The sequence below is a fragment of the Hakea prostrata genome, chromosome 4 (genome assembly GCF_041222555.1).
Source record: "Hakea prostrata isolate BN-2017 chromosome 4, UWA_Hpros_2, whole genome shotgun sequence".
In the NCBI taxonomy this organism is placed as follows: Eukaryota; Viridiplantae; Streptophyta; class Magnoliopsida; order Proteales; family Proteaceae; genus Hakea; species Hakea prostrata.
Window position 1 is genome coordinate 38,304,741 of NC_142603.1, and position 19,135 is coordinate 38,323,875.

The window sequence follows — 19,135 nt, forward strand, 5'->3', positions numbered from 1 at the left end:
GAGAAAAGCGCCGCGAAAAAATGACCTACAACGACACTTTAGAAAAAATGCTATGACAAAGTCACATATGACGGCGCTTTCGAAAAAATGCCATGACAAAGCGACATATGGTGATGCTTTATAAAAACATTGTTATATAAACATACTCCGGGTTTTTACGAAACGCTGCTATATCCTTACCCAAAGTGCCACCATTGAACCCTTTTCTTGTAGTGTCACCATGTACTCCAACAGCCTCTCTGGTTTCATATTTGAATCTCTTGGGAATTTGACCAATCTAAGGAGGCTATCTCTGTACGTAAACAATCTCATTGGTTCAATCCCTAAATCTTTAGGTAATTTGAAAAATTTGCACACTCTATACCTGTATAGAAACCAACTTTTAGGTACCATTCCCCAAGACATTGGAAACTTGACTCAGCTCAAGTGGTTGAGCATGTTGAATAATAATCTCATTGGTTTCATCCCTGAAGAAATTGGAAACTTGAAATCACTTACTTCTTTATACTTAGATATGAACAATCTCAATGGTTCAATCCCTATCTCTTTATGTAGTTTGAGAAATCTCAACATTTTATACCTTCGTGGGAATCAACTATCTGGTAGTATTCCTTCAGAAATGGGAAATCGACTAAGTCTGATTGGTCTACATTTGTCCCTCAATCATCTATCTGGGTTCATACCTTCCACTTTGGGAAACCTGAAGAATCTCAACATTATGAGCATTTTGAAAAATCAATCAACATTCTGGATCAATCCCTGAAGAAATAGGAAACCTTACCAATCTAGTAAGCTTGCAATTGGCAGAAAACAATTTCTCAGGTAGTTTACCTCAAGGACTATGCATGGGTGGATCTCTTGCAAACTTCACTACACATGACAACCATCTCACAGGTCACCTTCCAAAAGGTTTCAAAAACTGCACAAGCCTATTTAGAGTTCGGCTTGAAAATAACCAATTCGTTGGGGACTTATCAGAATACTTTGGGGTCTATGAGAAGCTCAATTACATTGATTTGAGCAACAATCAATTGCATGGTGAACTTTCCTCAACTTGGGGACAATGCTAGAACTTGCAAGCTCTAAAGTTAATTGGGAATAATATTATAGGTAAGATACCTCCGAGCTTGGGATGTTAACTCAACTCCGGGTTCTTGACCTTTCTTCAAATTATTTGGTGGGAGAAATTCCAAAGCAATTTAGTGGGTTGATGTTGCTTGTGTCTAAAAATGCTACGCAAATGCATGTGTCACAATCAAGTAATGTATAGTAAGTAGAATATCGATCCCACGAAGAATTTTATCTTTAACTTTCAATGTAAAAGGAATACTAATTTAAACAAGAATGACAAAAATGACTTTGTGATTAACGAACTAAATAAATGAAAGATAAGTGAATTAAGCAAATGATATTAAATGAAAAATATGCAATAGAAGGAACTAAAGTAAGTGGTATGAGTGTTGGCAATCAATTTCCCTTCCTTTGAATTTATATTGTCAAAACTATAGCAACACTGCAGCACAATATATATCAAAGAACCTGGAACAAAATTACATACGGGTATCTTCCAATCCACATATGCATTAACATCCTAATTCAAAATTCTCATATTCCTATGGAGAGTAAACTGAGAATGCAAATTATGCCAAATTCCAATCATGGTTACGTGAGGCAAGTGAGTATTCCTACTCTACCCACTTAATGACTAAACCCAAATAAGGAATAAGCTAACTCATGCCATTCAACAATTATCTAGACTTAATCAACTTTCCAGTTAACTAAAATCATAGCACTCATTTATGGATGATCAATCAATAAATGAAATTAATCATAAACTAACATGCTGAATTCATTGATAATAGATTATACTGCAGCAAAGCTAAATAAAACTGGATAATTATAGCATAAAAACTCAGGTTCAGGTACTCTTATCATCCCAACACAATAAGAGCTTAGCTCAAATCAAAGTTCAATAGCAGAAAATTATAAACAGTCCTTAACATAGTTCAGCTAGAGTATGAAGATTTAAGAATTATAAAACAGAATAGAAAACTAGGAGATGCTTCCACACTGCTCCAGCTTCCTATCTCCAGCAGGTTGGCTTCTTCCACGAGCTCAACTTCTTCCTGGTCACCTGGTGCAGTCTCTGTTCCCGGTTGACCAATCATGTCTTTGAATCAAATGCTTCTCAACTGGTTGGGTTCATTACAAGTTGAACCACACCATTCTTGTTGAACAACCAAATACCCAACATTAACGAAGAAGATAAATAGAACATTAAAGAAGAGAGGTTCTGCTCAGATATCCTTTTTTACTTGAGGGACTAGCAAGATCAGGAGGAGAGGATCGAGAGACAAGTGAGCTAAAGAATCCATAAAAAGACTAAAGAACACTAGTTGCTTCCATTCAAACAAAATTGCAATCTACCTACATGCAAAATCTACAATCAAAAATCAAATTCTAGACTCTAGAACAACAATTTCTCACAAAAACATCGATTACAGTGACTTCATCGTTATCTAAGAAGAGAACACCCAATAAAAAGAGAGCAAATTTTTTTTTTTTTTTTTTTTTTATTTTTTTATAATCAAAAAAATATATTAAACTTAAAAGTTACAAAAGGCATTAAAGACTAAAGAGCATACACTTGTTCTACCGAAAAAAAAAAGGAAAAAAAGAAAAGAAAAGCATACACTTGATGTCTATCGAAACTGGGATCAAAATTGATAGGACAATGTTTTTTTTAGTGAGTCATGTAAGAAAATGACTTCTCTTTTTCATTGGGCCAAACATGTTGATGTTGAATTTGGATGTTAGAGTTCAAGATTGAGTGGGTTTGACAAACACAGGATCAACGACCCTTTGTTCCACTCCTCTTAAATTTTTTTTTTTTATGTCATTAATGGGCCCTACTTGATTTTGTGGTTGAAAAATGTAAGGAGCTCTCTGTTTGGGGAGATGATTTGGATTCTCTGACGCAAGCCTACCCCATGGTACACAAGCAAGCCCATGTGTAAGAGAGGGTAGATGGAAGGAAAGGCAATGCGTGAAGAAGATCTGTACCATAAAGGAGGACAATAAGGAAATTAAAAAAAATGTAATAAATGTTCAAATCATTACTTAATCCCCCTATCTGAGAATAAGGGATATGAGATTATTGCAAAGGAGAGAATACAAGAACTTAGGAGTGTACATGTAATTTATTACATTATTCATAACATTTTAACTCGAAGTATACAATTACATAACCTTACCATTATATAATGTTTTGCCTTCTTAACAGCCAAAACGATCAAAGATTAAAAAAATTTAAGTGCCATACAAAAAAAAGTCAGTCGATATGGAAATTGTGGTTCTTAATTTCAGGACTGCTATTATCCATTTCCCATCACTTCACTCACCTAATTTGATCGATAGATAAAAGCAGCTTTTAAGATAATCCTTAAGTATGAGTGGATCAGATTCAATACTTGAAACAAGTGCTTTTACTTCATGGGCATCAAGAAAATTTCATTGCAAGGGAAACCATGTAAACTCCTTCAACTCAGATGCTCCGTCTATATTGCCTCTACTGCTTACAAAAGGTGGATTTGATAAAAAAGGGGTTTTTACATTCTTATTCAAGTTCTGTCTTGTCTCTAGTTCTTGAAATTTTTGAGCCAGGAACCACAAGAAAAGCACATCATAATTTATTATTACTTTTTCCCCTTCTACTGAATGGATACTATAGTTGGGTTAAACTTAAGTTAACCATCCACACAATTTAAAATGGTCCATGTCGTTCAGTGTTTGAATCCTGCCTGGGCAAAAGATCAATATCAGGGTCTTTGAATCTCATTAATGAAGAGATTGGTCACACAAGGCATAACAAAGCCCAGAAGAAAGTCATATTTTGAAAGAAACAACTAATACCAGATTCATGTGACTAGATTGACTGAAAACAGAGAAGGACCATCCACTCTTAGGTTCATGCATCTAGATATTCAGCTATTCTAGGAAATCCTAGAAATCATACTCTTGCTTGTTCCACAATTCAGCACCTGAAACTATTCCATATCACTGATTCTAAAATTGAAGCATATGTCATCTCAGATTTCCCTAATTATGATTATGAGTGAAGACAGCAAAACCCCAAATCATAATACAACATCAGAATGCCATTTGAACATAATCTCCCTTAAGCCCTGGAAAAACAGAAATATATCCAGTACTAAACACTAGGATCTACATAAAAGAACCATCTGTTTCGCATTGAAAATGGTTCACTATACATATTTACTACACAAGTTCAAGTAGGGAATAGGCTGAAATAAGATTAAAAGCAAAAGTTGCAGTAATGTATGAAATCAAGACAAGACGCAATTATCTATCGTCTTCATTCGTAGTAAACTATATTGAATAAAACACTCAACATTTGTTACATACAATAGATGTGAACTATAAACAAATTAATTGATGACAAAATGATATTTTGAATCAACACGACTCTCAACATCCCAGAGGAAAGACCAAAAGTCAGAGCCTCTAAAACAAGTCTCTTCAACCCACCAAAGCTTATTCTGATCAGTTCAGCCTTGATTGGTAGGATAAACACTAACCTCGTATTGAATTTGACCTCTTTGACCTAAAGATGATGCAGTTCATTTGTGAGATTTGACCAACATTGCCCAATTGCCCAATTTGTAATCCCAAACGGCAAACCTGACCAAAATCTTTTCATTCTTTATTTGTAGATAGATTGGTGAGAAATTCAGCTAGTCTTGTGATTTGGGCTTTGTTAGTAGTAGCCTTCTAATTTGGTTCAAGTTGAAGTCTAATTTTCTTTATTTTAGGTCAATCTCGTTTATCTCAAGTGCTTCCACTTTCACATTTTAAGGATTGCTATTGTTCGTTTTATACACGTGAATCTCATCTTTTATGTATGCTTTTACGTTGCTTTTTTGACATTATACCCCATGAAAAATTAAAGAATCAGAAGTCTTCCTTGGATGTATCGTTCTTCCTAGACATTGGTCATTCTGTCTATGCTTGCTTGACGAAGACTTCGACTTTCAAATTTACAAGCCCATAATACTCTATAAGAAAGCCTTAGGCTGATCATAGATTAATATCATTGTTGTATCATAAACCTCACATTGCTCTGCAATAGTTGAAGGCACCCAAAAAAGAAAATGGCTATCTGCAATCTTACTGTACTTGTTAGTCTGGAGTTCTTCTCTTTGAAAAATCTCCTATCCCTCCTGTGCTTCATTTTGCTCCTTGATCCCTGCTACTCCTATGCCTCAAGTTCAAACACAACTGTAGAGCAGGCTGATGCTCTCCTCAAATGGAAAGCTACACTCAACAACCAAAGCCAATCTATTCTCAATTCATGGACACTACTTGATTCCAATTCCTCACAGAGAATCAGACCCATGCACCAGTTGGATTGGAATTGCTTGCGATCAAGAAGAAATCATCACTGAAATTAACTTACCAAGAATGGGATTGCAAGGTATGGTTGAGAAATTCCCATTTTCCTCCCTTCCTACTCTTACTCGTCTTGATTTCATTAATAATTCAATATTTGGTATTGTTCCCACAAACATCGCAAACCTTTCTGTTATCAAATACCTTGATTTATCTGTGAATCAGCTCTCAGGATCAATTCCATCTGAAATCTGTCAACTTACCAATCTGAACATTTTGCATCTTGATTCAAACAATTTCAATGGATCGATACCTGACGGTATGGGAAGATTGGAAAACCTCGCTATTCTCACCATGTTCTCCAACAGCCTCTCTGGTTTCATTCTTGAATCTCTTGGGAATTTGACCAATCTAAGGGAGCTTTCTCTGTACACAAACAATCTCATTGGTTCAATCCCTACATGTCTAGGTAATTTGAAAAATTTGGTCGCTCTGTACCTGTATGAAAACCAACTTTCAGGTAACATTCCCCAAGAAATTGGAAACCTGACTCAGCTCAAGTTGTTGAACCTGGGGCATAATAATCTCATTTGGTTTCATCCCTGAAGAAATTGGAAACTTGAAATCACTTACTTAGATTATCCTTTGCTAAGAAGAATCTCAATGGTTCAATTCCTGTCTCTTTATGTAGTTTGAGAAACATCACCATTTTAGCCCTCTATGAGAATCAACTGTCTGGAAGTATTCCTTCAGAAATAGGAAATATGACAAGCCTAACTGAGCTAGGTTTGTCCCTTAATCATCTATCTGGGTTCATACCTTCCACCTTGGGAAACCTGAAGAGTCTCACCAATTTGAATGCTTTTAGTAATCAACTTTCTGGATCAATCCCTGAAGAAATAGGAAATCTTACCAAGTTGACAAACTTGCAATTGGGAGATAGCAATTTCTCAGGCAGTCTACCTCAAGGACTATGCATGGGTGGATCTCTTGAAAGGTTCACTGCATATAACAACCATCTCACAGGTCACCTTCCAAAAGGTTTCAAAAACTGCACAAGCCTATTTAGAGTTCGGCTCGATAATAACCAATTCGTTGGGAACTTATCAGAATACTTTGGGGTCTATGAGAAGCTCAATTACATTGATTTGAGCAACAATCAATGGCATGGTGAACTTACATCAACTTGGGGACAATGCCAGAACCTACAAGCTCTAAAGTTGGCTGCGAATAATATTATAGGTAAGATACCTCCAGAGCTTGGGATGTTAACTCATCTCCGGGTTCTTGACCTTTCTTCAAATTATCTAGTGGGAGACATTCCAAAGGAATTTAGTGGGTTGAATTTTTTGCTAAATCTCAGTTTAAGTGACAACCAACTTTCTGCCAGTTTACCATCAGAAGTTGGAATGATGTATAGCTTAACAAGTATTGATTTATCGTCCAACACCTTGAGTGGACAGATACCAAAAGAAATAGGGAATTGCTCCAATTTGATATATCTGGATTTCAGCAACAATAATTTCAATGGAAGCATTCCCTCTGAGATTGGCAATCTGATTTACCTTCAAGAGCTATTGGATCTTAGTCAAAACAGCCTCACTAAAGAGATACTATCACAGTTCAAAGATTTAAGGAACTTGGAAAAGTTAAATATCTCCTACAATAAACTCTCAGGTACCATTTCCTCTGCTTTTGATGGAATGATTAGCTTGACATCCGTTGATATATCTCACAATGAGTTTGAAGGTCCAATTCCAAACATCAGAGCCTTTCAAAATGCTACAACAAATGTTTTACGGAACAACAAAGCACTATGTGGGAATGCAACTGATTTGCCACCATGCAAATCATCCTTGTCAAAGAGTGAAAAGGGAAACTCACCCCTTAAAATCTTGGTTGTTGTCTTGGTTCCAGTGTTAGGTTTGTTATCTCTTCCGTTTGCTCTTTTTTGTATCTTCCATGTCCAACGAAGAAAAATAAATGTTGAGACAATGCAAAGAGCAATACCACGCAAAATGGATTTATTTTCTATATGGAATTACAATGGAAGAATAGCATATCAAGAGATTGTTGAAGCAACAGAGAATTTTGATGCCAAATATTGCATTGGCATAGGAGGATTTGGAAGCGTGTACATAGCCAAATTGTCAACGAATCAAGTAGTTGCTGTCAAAAAGCTTCATCAACCATTAGAGGATTCATGTCAGAAAGCCAACATACAAGCATTCAAAAATGAGATTAGTGCACTGACAAAAATCCGACACCGAAACATTGTGAAACTATATGGATTTTGTTCATGTGCACAACATTCACTCTTGGTTTACAAGTATTTTGAGAGGGGAAGCTTGGCTAAGATCCTCAACAACAACTCCCTCGCATCAGAATTAGATTGGATAAAAAGGGTTAATGTTATTAAAGGTGTGGCAAATGCTTTGTCATACATGCACCATGATTGTTTGCCATCAATCATCCACCAGGATATATCGAGCAATAATATCCTATTGGACGATGAATACGAAGCATGTGTATCTGACTTTGGCGTTGCAAGACTATTAAAGCCTGATTCATCCAATTGGACTACTCGAGCAGGAACCTACGGATATGTTGCACCAGGTTATAACTTCACCTTTTTCCTACTATGAAGAAATACAAATTAATTAAATAAGTATGAGATATCTATTTAATTGTTGTTTGGACTTTTTTCTTTCTTGCCTTTCAGAGCTTTCCTACACTATGAAGGTGACCCAAAAATGTGATGTTTATAGTTTTGGAGTATTAATGCTAGAAGTGGTGATGGGAAGACATCCAAGTGAACTCATCTCAACACTATCATCGCCATCATACTCAATACAAGCATCAACAAAGCAAAACATGTTATTGAGAGACATGTTGGATCAACGACTCTCCCCTCCCAACATAGACATGGAACAAGAGATCTTGTCTATTATGAAGTTGGCAATCTTATGTTTAGCCAATAATCCACAATCTCGACCTAACATGCACACTGTGTCTGAGAAAATCAAAGTCATCATCTCCTTTTGAAATTTTCAAAAAGGAAATAAGGATCTATTGTAAGTGTTGAGAGTATGCCTCTGTTTTAAAGCTTTTTAGATTTCGTATAAGTTGCTTATGTACAAGTGTGTATCATTTTCCTATGCAGGGGTCTTGTGGGATCAGCCCACCACCTAAGACCAGACTTTTTATCACTCTCTTTCATTTTAATAAATGCTTAGGACAAAAATAGGCTCAGATAAGATTAGAAGCAAAAGTTGTAGTAACCTATGAAGGAAAAAAATGCAATTATCTATCCTCTTCCTTTGTAGTAAGCTACACTGAACAAAACACTCATCATTTTTTACATACAATAGATATGAATTGGTAAACAAATTAATCAATAATGAAATGATGTTTATAGTTTTGGGGTATTAATGCTAGAAGTGGTGATGGGAAGACGTCCAAGTGAACTCATCTCAATACTATCATTACCATCAACAAAGCAAAACATAATATTGAGAGACATGCTAGATCAACGACTCTCCCCTCTCAATATAGACATGGTGGAAGAGATCCTATCTATTATGAAGTTGGCAATCCTATGTTTAGCCAATAATCCCCAATCTCAACCTAACATGCACACTGTGTTTGAGAAAATAGAAGACATCATCTCCTTTTCAAATTTTAAAGGAGACGGATAGGGTGCTCTTGCCCCTAAACAAATTGCCCTGTAACAAAGATTATTGTAAGGGTTTGATCTCTACCCATTATATTGAAAGAGAATAATTAGTGGAATACTCTTTTGAGGCCAAGAGAGGAGTGGACATAGACTTGTATAATCGAACCACTATAAATCCTGTGTTGTGGTTGCTTGTTATTGTTTAATTCATTTGAATTTTCAATTTACATTGTATTTGCGCACAAACTGCAAAATTGGGACAATCAACTAGTTGCAACCGATTCACCCCCCCTCCAGGTTGCATGAACAGGGATGAATGCATAGCTTTGGTTGAGTTTGCCTATAACAACAGTTATCAAGCAACAATAGGCATGGCTCTATTTAAGGCTTTGTATGGAAACACTTGTAGGACACCCTTGTACTGGATTGAGACTGGTGAAAGAAAAGTGTTAGGTCCGAAAATGATTGAAGCTACAAGTGCAATGGTGGACATGATAAGAGAAAGGATCAAATCGACCTAGTTAAGATAGAAATCTTAAGCAGATAAGAGAAGGACGGATTTAAAATTTAAAGTTGGGGAGAAAGTTTTCCTAAAAGTGTCACCTATGAAAAGTGTAATGAGATTCAATGTTGAAGGAAAGCTTAGCCCTCAGTTCATTAGATCTTATGAAATTCTTGAGAAGGTTGGACCTGTAGCATATCGTTTGGCCTTACCTCCGTCTCTTGCTGGAGTTCATAATGTGTTCCATATATCAATGCTTCAGCAATACATAGAGAATCCGGAACACATACTATAGCGAGAACCTGAAGGACTTAGTGCTGACCTTTCTTACAATGAAGAGCTGACCAAGATCCTAGACAAAAAGGACAAACAGTTGCGGAATTGAACCATTCCCTTGGTAAAGATTCGGTGGAAGAATCACACCCTTGAAGAAGCTTCTTGGGAGAAGGAAGAAGAGATGAAAGAGAAGTTTCCCCATCTTTTTGGAAACCCAGGTATACTTTTAAGTTTGGGGACAAATTTCTTTTAATGGGGGGAGAATGTGAAATCTAGCCCAAACCCTAACCTGGAATCTCATTTGTTTGTGGGCCCGAAGACAAAGGTAGAAGGCAATTGTGGGCCATCTCAGACATGGTGTTTGACCCATAACCCATGGAGATTGATGATGGAGTTCCCTACTTGGAAACCTTGTCTGAATTGGAGAAGAAACTACATCTTGGTGTTGAAGAGCTTGGTTGATGGACTTGAGACCTAGTTGGACATGTTTTGGAAGGTCCCTCAATGCTAGGTAAGTCACTTGTTGAGTGGGGAGAAGCCCCATTGAAAATTTTGAGGTTTGGAGCTTGAATTCCCTGATTTTGGGCTTGCTGTTAGCCTAGGTCAATCACCTGGGTCGATTAGGCTGAGCGACCCATAGTGATAGGGCCTTATGTGTAAATTCCATATTTTTTAAGGTTTTTGATACTCTACTTAATAGAACTTCGTGGTTATCAGCCCACATTGTTCTAAAGCCTCCATAGAACGTGCGAAGCCTCTCTCAAGCATTCACATTGGAGTTTTGGAAGATCCTCTTCAAATTCTCAAAGCTTTTTGGCAATTCTTCTTCTCTAAGGTTGGTATTCACACTTCATCTTCTATTCTCTTTGATAGGAGGATGATCATATGTCATCCTCATGACTGATCCTCCAATCCCTGCTATTCTAGAGTAGATCTCCATACACTTTATGACTTTGTGAATTCTCCACATGATGATTTCAAGTGAAATCAAGTGGGATCTTCATAATTGACTATCCCTTCTATGTTTTTGATTTCTAAAGCATGCTAGAATCATTCCCATGATTATTTATATCTAAGATCTACTGTTCTTTTCTTTCTAGAGTGAATTCTCATTCTCTCTAGCCTCTCCGTAGAATTCACGGATTTATTTCAGTAAAACTTAGTTTTTTATTAGATTAGAATTCTATTCTTTTGATCATTTTTTTATGCCTAATCTATATTAGATAGTCTTAGACTACTTGTAATATCTAGCCCTATTCTAACCTTGACCCTGACCCGGATCCACTGTTGTATTCAGGTCCGAAGACCCGAAGCGGTGGAAGAAGAGATTTATGGACCATTCTGATTGGTGATCATGATTCGGAGACCGAGCCCATGGACATTGACAATGATACCCATTGCTTAAATGCATTGTCAGTGTTTAAGGAAAGTCTGCGCATCGGAGAAGATTAATATGGTTGATGTACCAAATGACCTCCTGTGCACAATCCGAAGGTATTCCCCGAAACTAGACTTCTTGATTAAATTGTGGAAGAAAACCTCACTCAATTTGACCTTGTATAGCCTTTCAAATCCTTACTTGAAGTTGTTGTTCTAAACCTGAGTTTTCTGCTGAAAATATTTTGGTCGATCCTTTTGATCGATACCATCGACCAAGGACCATCGACCAAAATATCCCAGTCTGCCAAGTTAATGATTCCATAGAATATTCCTTTTCTATTTAATGTGACCTCGAGCCTTGAGCCTTTTGCAATCATTTTTCTCACCTGAGAACGTGGGGAGAGCTTCCCAAAGCAGCTCCTTGGTTAGTGTGAAGGGTATCTCATCAAAGACACTTAGTTTATCATTGATTCTTGTCTCCATCTTCCACACTAAGGTATGACTCCTCATTCCACTCTCTACCCTACCATTTTCTACTCTTTTCTATTGTCATCTTGCTGATGAGACATTTGGAATGGTGCTGCAACCTTGCAACCACCACTCCAAGTGCCTACTCATGCTCAATCCATGATTCCCTTAGCCATTCATTGATGCTATGCTTATATCTCATGCCTAGCATATGTATTCCATGATTTACCTATTAACATCATACCATTTGATATCAAACTGAGCTATAGAGTGTATTATGTTCATGTTTAACATTGCCATATGATTCCAATCGAATTTCTATTAGTTCCTCTAACTATTGCATGCTATTCCTCATCAATGCAATCAATTCCAACTCATGCCATGATGTTTATCACTTGAACTTGATAGCTCAAATTGGGGCTTTTTAATTAGACCATTGGATTGGGTTAATTCCTTGATTTATAGTGTCCTACTACTGTTGTTAAGTATGCCTCCAAGTTTCAGATTGATTCGAACACCGGAAGACTCATTTCGGACCAAAATCCCCAAAATCCACTATTCTGCCCCGAGGACAATTTTGGTCGATCCTTTTGGTCGATACCATCGACCAAGACCATCGACCAAAGTTGTTGCTGACAGCAACCTTGGTCAGTTTTGACCCAAATGACATCCGATCTTCCCGACTTCTTTTCTAACTTATTATTGATGTTTGTTTAGGGCCTTAACAATTCTATTGGACTATTCTTGGTATTCTCAATTCATCATCAACTCATCCAAGGTAAGGATGGTTATATCCATAAACATATAAGTCATTAAATATTGAACTGTGCTTTATTTAAAGAATGAAACCCTTAAATTTCCTTTCAATTATTATGAGACTATTACATATGTGTTAGAACAGTAGCATTTAAATCTTTATACTTTTGTTGTGTTACTTTATCATTTTGACTTGCTTATGATTATAATGATTCGTTTCAATATCATGATTTGATTACTATTGTTAATATGCATTGGATGAATGAGAAATGATGAGATTTGATGTGTGATTGCTTATGTATGACTTGGGAATTGGGGGTGTCCTACTGACACTTCTGTCCTTGGGCATCCGAGGGAATAGTATGGGATGTTCTCCGATGGTGCCTATCGACACTCTCCCGAGTTATTGGATGACATACATAGGATTGTCTAGTTGTGTGGCTAGGTTCATCCTTGTCGTGTCAGACCCGAATCGGAAGGGCATTGAGACCGAACAACCCATGGTAGTGTATGGTTGGATGGGTGCTCTAGGCCGGTAGCCAATCCGGTAGGGGACATAAACCATGCTACGGATACCTGAAAGGGGCCATTTATTGGTAGAGTTGCATATGGATAGACTTGAGCTCACGGGCGCTCAAGACCGGTAACCAATCCGTGAGAGGACGTGAGAGCTTCCCGTTTACTATATGTGGATGACCAATAGGGTTGATGAGTCCGAAATCCGGGATTTCGCTGACTCTAGTGTGAAGGATACCGGAAAGGATCGCCGGAGGCAAGGAATGGACGTATCTGAATCTGACTTGACCGACTGAGTAGATGACTTGCATTGGGCTAGGCTTTACTGTGACATGCGCCAGTACTTGACCAAATGGTGATGTGAGAGAGCGGTGACCGATCCCCTTACCACGGCTTTTTGATGACTTTACCGATCTTCCCCCGGCATTCCCAAGATATGGAAATGGGAGAGTGACTGACGACCCAGAGAAGTACGGTGCTATGACTTAAAGCATGTCTACCCTAGAGACTAGCATTCATAGAGTTAGACTCATATCTGCATCATATGTTCCATATCACATTGCATTATTATCCGTTCTGAATGTGTATGATTTCTAATTATGGAATAACTTCCTTGCTGAGTTCTTCGAACTCATTCCTTTTTGTGCAAGTGTTTTAGATTACATTCCAGGTACCGAAGATTACGATGGCACCTCCTATGAGGCGGACTATGATTCCACATACTACCCTCCGGGTAGTGGCGTCGGTGAGGATCCGTATATTGGAGCCGAGGAGGATTACTATCCGCACCAGGGTTAGCCCCACAGTTGTGCGAGAGCGGCAGCGTTGGGTTTACTTCATCCGTACTGTTGAGGAGACTACCATTAGTATAGAAGAAACCCTAGCATAGTGCCCCATTCCCCTGGTGTATTTGTGGAACCTTGGATATTGTAATTAACTTGTCTTTGAATTATTCTGGTAACACTTGGATATGTAACTAACTTGATTTACTTATTTTCCGCTGCTCTGAGAGGGTGGCTACCACACCTTCTCACCCTTTATGATTTTGATCACACTTTATTATTATCTATATTCCGCACTCTGATTTAGTTAATCTTATCTTATTCATGATACTTAGTATTAGCTATTTTTACCATTGATTATTACTGTTCATGATTGTGTTACCGTGTATGTGGGAGGCATGGACCTCAGATCATTGATCCTTGGACTGTGGATCACATCCCGGGTATTCCAAATGGGGTACCGGCTGGGTGGATGTGACACTACTATTCTAGAGTTTCCCTTAAAATTTTGGAGTGTTTTGAATCCCAGAAGTTGACTTTTGGATCAAAATTTAGAGTTTCTATCGTATAGAACACTAGGGGTAATCACTTGGGTCTATCAGACTTGAGCAACCCAGCTAAGCTGCCCACAATGTCAATAGCTGCAGGTTTGGTATGTTTTGATCCATTTCACTTCCAATCTTCAAGGGTTTGTTCCTAATGCTTAACCTATGTTTGTTTAGGGTTTATTTGCTAACTTTGGACCTGTCCTCATTCTTTTCTCCGAAATTCTGAGAATTAAATAAAGGTAAGGACGTTTGTTCCCTAATAACCTAAAATACATGTTTGCTTGTATTTGATTCATATTGCATGGTCATATTACTGTTCTTATAATTTTCTCATAGTTATATTGTTGCTATAATTACTGTAACTACAGTAGGACTTGCTCATGTATGATTGGTTATTTCCTTATGTATTTATTTATCAGTAGTGCTTGTGAATGACTGATTGAGAATGTGATTGCTTAAGTATAATTGGGGAATGAGGAATGTCCTTTTGACATTTTTGTCTTTGGACATCAGTAGAGGTGGTATGGGACACTTTCATATGGTGCCCCTTGACCCTTTCCCTGATTATTGGTTGACATACCTAGGGCTTGTCTAGAAGCGTTTGGCTAGGATTACCTTGTTATATCATACCCGATTCGGAAGGGAATTGGGAACGAGTAACCAGTGACAGCAATGGGGATATGTGGGCACTCGACCGGTAACCAACCCATGAGAGGACATGAATGACAATGAGGGGGCCATTCATTGGTAGGGTTGTAGTAGTAGACTTGGGCTTATAGGCACTCAAGACTAGTAACCAACCTGTGAGAGGACAGTCTGAGTTGGTTGTTGTCACACCCCACCCGCCGGTCTTGGTTACCCGCCCAACAACCCATGGGTGCGCTCCATCACAGGATCCACGGTCTTACCCATCAATAATAATAAATACAAGTACAGATAAATCAAGAACACGGGCAAGTTCAATAATTAACAAAAGGATTACAGGAGTCCAAATACTCTAATAAAATGATAAAGGAAAGAATCAATGTTCAAAAAGGAATAACGAGTTCGTGGAAGCAAACAAAATAAACTAAATTTACTTCTTTCTATTTTCTTTCTCCAAAGCTAAGAACTGGTTTTCTAACTTAGCAAGCAAGGGGGTTTTCCAGTTCTTCTCCATATGATCAGCAAAATGACGGGCAATCTGCCTCCTTCGGCCATCAATGGGTGCTATAAGCACACTCCAAGCATCCACAGGAGGCTTCGTGCACACTATCTCCATCTCCCACTGACGGTGCCACATCTTCTTCATACATGAGGGATCTTTCATACGAATCAATTCCAATTTCTGACGACGTGCAACCATCTGCACAATTTGTATAATACATACAAAGAAAGGAATGAGTTTTGATGAACTTAGTAAGGATAACATAATTCTCATCCACATGTCAACACAATTAGCAATGCATATATGATATGAATGATATGCAATAGTATGAATGCTACTAAAATCTAACTATGCAAGTCTCTAGATAGCTGACATGCTTTAAGATATGACACCAACCCTTCTCTAGGTAGGTCTATTCACTTTGATCCCTCACGGACTGGATACCTCTGTTGGGCTCCTGGGTAAAGGGGTAAAGTCCTCATCAAGCATCCATGGCTGGGGATTAAGTCAACACTCTCTTACCACGACCATTAGCAAAGAGTACTGGCGCATGTCAGGGTTTCTAATCCAATGCAAGTCATACTAGTAACATACTACATGAAGTTCAGATACTTCCCCTATGGCACCAACCAACTCGGTTTCGTATCCTTCGCAACCTAGGAATGAAAACCCTCATGGACTGGCTACCGCTGTTGGTGTCACATCCACCCAGCCGGTACCCTACCTAGCATACCCAAGTGTGTGATCCACAGCCTTGAAGATCCAGTATTCGAGGAAATCATCCTCCCACATATACAATAACATAATTATGAACAAGACTAAATCAAATGTTAAATTACATAAACAAAGAGATCAAGATAAGATGAAGAATATAACAACATAATCAGAGTGTGGAAATAATGGTACCAATATAATAATCAAATGTAGAGTGTGCGGAAAATCACTCCACATAACACAGCGGAATGTTGCTCGAAACTAAAAGAAAAGATTACAACCGATTCTCAAAAGAAAAGAAAGAAAAGAAGAATCAAACTAAACTAAGGTCTCTTCTAACTTATAAATACAACTTCTAGAAGTATAAGTCTCAGAATCCAAATAACGAGTAACTAGCATATGAGTACGACTAATCCTGACGCGATACATCTTCACCCATGAGTTCTTCACTTTCATAGTCATTGTCACATCCTCCCAGCCGGTACCCTAACTGGCATACCCGAGAGTGTGATCCACAGCCCCGAAGATCAGGTATCGAGTAATCAACCTCCCACATAAACAATAACATAATCATGAACAATAATAATCGATGTGCAACAGATAAACCAAAGATCCAAATAAGGAAAGAATACACCATGTATATGATCAGAGTACGAAAGATAATCAGAATGTCTAAATCAATAAGTAAAGTGAGGCGGAATCCCACTCTACAACCAGCGGAATAATAGTTCTAAAAGAAAAGGAACAAAATAAAATCTAATCCCAATAGCAGGTACAATAGGTAACTAAATTGTTCTCAATCTTATAGACAACGTCTCTATAAGTATAAATCTCAAAAATGGCACAAGGGCGCTTCCACTCTATGGTCGGACTAAGCATCGTACGGAGCATAACCACCCGAGGAATCTTCAGTGTAATTGTCGTAACCGCAATCACCTTCCTGGAGATGTGCCTCTTCTCCTTGCGCCTCTTCATATGAGCAGTCATGATACTTAGAACCTGTAGAGTAATCTAACAAAACATTGTACAAAAGGAATGAGTTTTAAAGAAACTCAGTAAGGTAGTTAAATCATAATAACATAAATGGCAGGATTTCAAAACAAACATAAATGCAATATGGTATGAGACAAACAATGAATGTATGAATCTAATTCTATGTATGCTGGTTTCTATTGGCAGACATGCTTTAAGTCATAGCACCATACTTCTTTGGGAAGGTCTCATCACACAACGCCTTTTGGTAGTGGGTCCGGCATCCCTCGGGACATTCAATTGGCTGGGGATTAGGTCACCGCTCTCTCACATCACCATTGGTCTAAGTACTGGCGCATGTCAGGGTCAAGCCTAGCCAAATGCAAGTCTCCTACTCAGTTACATCAAGTCAAATCCAGATACGTCCATTCCTCGCCCCTGGCGATCCTTTCCGGTATCCTTCACACTAGAGTCCTCATAGTCCCTGACTACGGACTCATCAACCCTATAGGTCATCCACATATGGTAAACGGGAAGCTCTCACGTCCTCTCACGGGTTGGTTACCGGTCTTAAGCGCCCGTGAGCCCAAGTCTATCCATATGCAATCCTACCTATAAATGGCCCCCACAATGTGAAGCCTGTCCTCTCACGGGTTGGTTATCGGTCTTGAGCGCCCATGAATCCCCATTGCTACCACGGGTCGTTCGGTCTCAATACCCCTCCGATTAGGGTCTGACATAACGGGACATCCTAGCCAAACACTACTAGACAACCCTAAATATGTCATCCAATAGTTTAGGAAGGTGTCCAAAGGGCCTCTCCGGAAACATCCCATAATATTCCCGTAGTAGTCCTAGGACAGAAGTGTCAAGAGGACACCTCTCCTTCCCAAACCATACTTAAGCATACACAAGCATCAATCCATAACCTCACATATATGGTAACTTCATATATGGAAAGAAATCAATAATAACATTCAACTTGTATATAACTGGTAAGTAAATCATACATGAGTCAATTTAATATAAACAAGTAATGCTACTGATATCAAGACAATACAACAGTAGTATAACATTGTAAGAATCCAATTAAAGAAATAAACTAACAAGATTCAAATATAGAAAATATACACTTTATGTTGTTAAGGGAGTAACCATCCTTACCTTTTATAACTTGCAAAGGAATCTTAAGAATTCAAGTAAGACCTTGACAAACTTGAGAAGAAGGTCCTAAACAAGTGTATACAACATATTAGGAAAGATCCCTAAAAGAAAAGATATCAAAACATCCAAAACAGACCAAATCTGGAGTTGCTGTACTCATTGGTCAATTGGATTGGTCTACTGTCTCAGTCGACCAATCAGTTGACCAACAGAGACAGTGGCCTACAAAATCAGAGTTTTAAGAATAAATAACCGAATTTGGTGGTTCAAAAGGGTACTAAACAAGGGGTAAACTACATTGGTAGTATCCTAACATAAAGAGGACTTCAAAACACTAATCGAATCAAGTTTTAGAGTTACAAATTAGGAAATAAAAGTTACCATAATTAGATTAATCATGATTCTTGAAGAATTAAAAATACAAATCATAGACAAGAACAATAGGAGAATGAATAATTGATTTTGATAAAGATATCATGGAAGGCATACATAGATCTTCAAGAAATAGATCTAAGAACATGAATCTAAATAAGGAAACAAAACTTACCATAGATGTATCAGTCATGATACTTGAAGAAAGCATGGTATGATTAGAGGAGAAACAACTAGAGATTGATAGATCATGGATCATGTAAGGAAAACACAGCAATTGTCTACTAATATGATCAGTAAAATAGATCTAAGAAGATCAAAATTTAAATCAAAGACAAACGAAGACAAGATCATGATTTAGATCATGATTCCTTCAAAAGCTTGCAATGATCATGATTACGGACATTGCTTTAGCCATTAATCCTTAGGAAGATCATGAGAGATAAGTTCAGA

At 37.9% G+C, this 19,135-nt stretch overlaps 1 protein-coding gene across 1 annotated transcript; it reads left to right on the top strand.

Annotated features, from left to right (window-relative positions):
• Positions 1-6,371: 6,371 nt before the first annotated feature.
• On the top strand, positions 6,372-8,454 carry LOC149018818 (MDIS1-interacting receptor like kinase 2-like). The gene is made up of 2 exons (XM_089153975.1): positions 6,372-8,025; positions 8,132-8,454. The coding sequence occupies exons 1-2, from the start codon at positions 6,387-6,389 to the stop codon at positions 8,452-8,454; spliced, it is 1,962 nt and encodes a 653-aa protein (XP_089010101.1). The 5' UTR covers positions 6,372-6,386.
• Positions 8,455-19,135: the final 10,681 nt, after the last annotated feature.

Bases quoted from the DNA above. Each gene is read 5' to 3' on its own strand.
- LOC149018818 (XM_089153975.1), top strand. From the start codon at position 6,387: ATGGGTGGATCTCTTGAAAGGTTCACTGCATATAACAACCATCTCACA. The intron at 8,026-8,131 runs GTTATAACTTCA...CTTGCCTTTCAG, and splicing joins CTACGGATATGTTGCACCAG to AGCTTTCCTACACTATGAAG.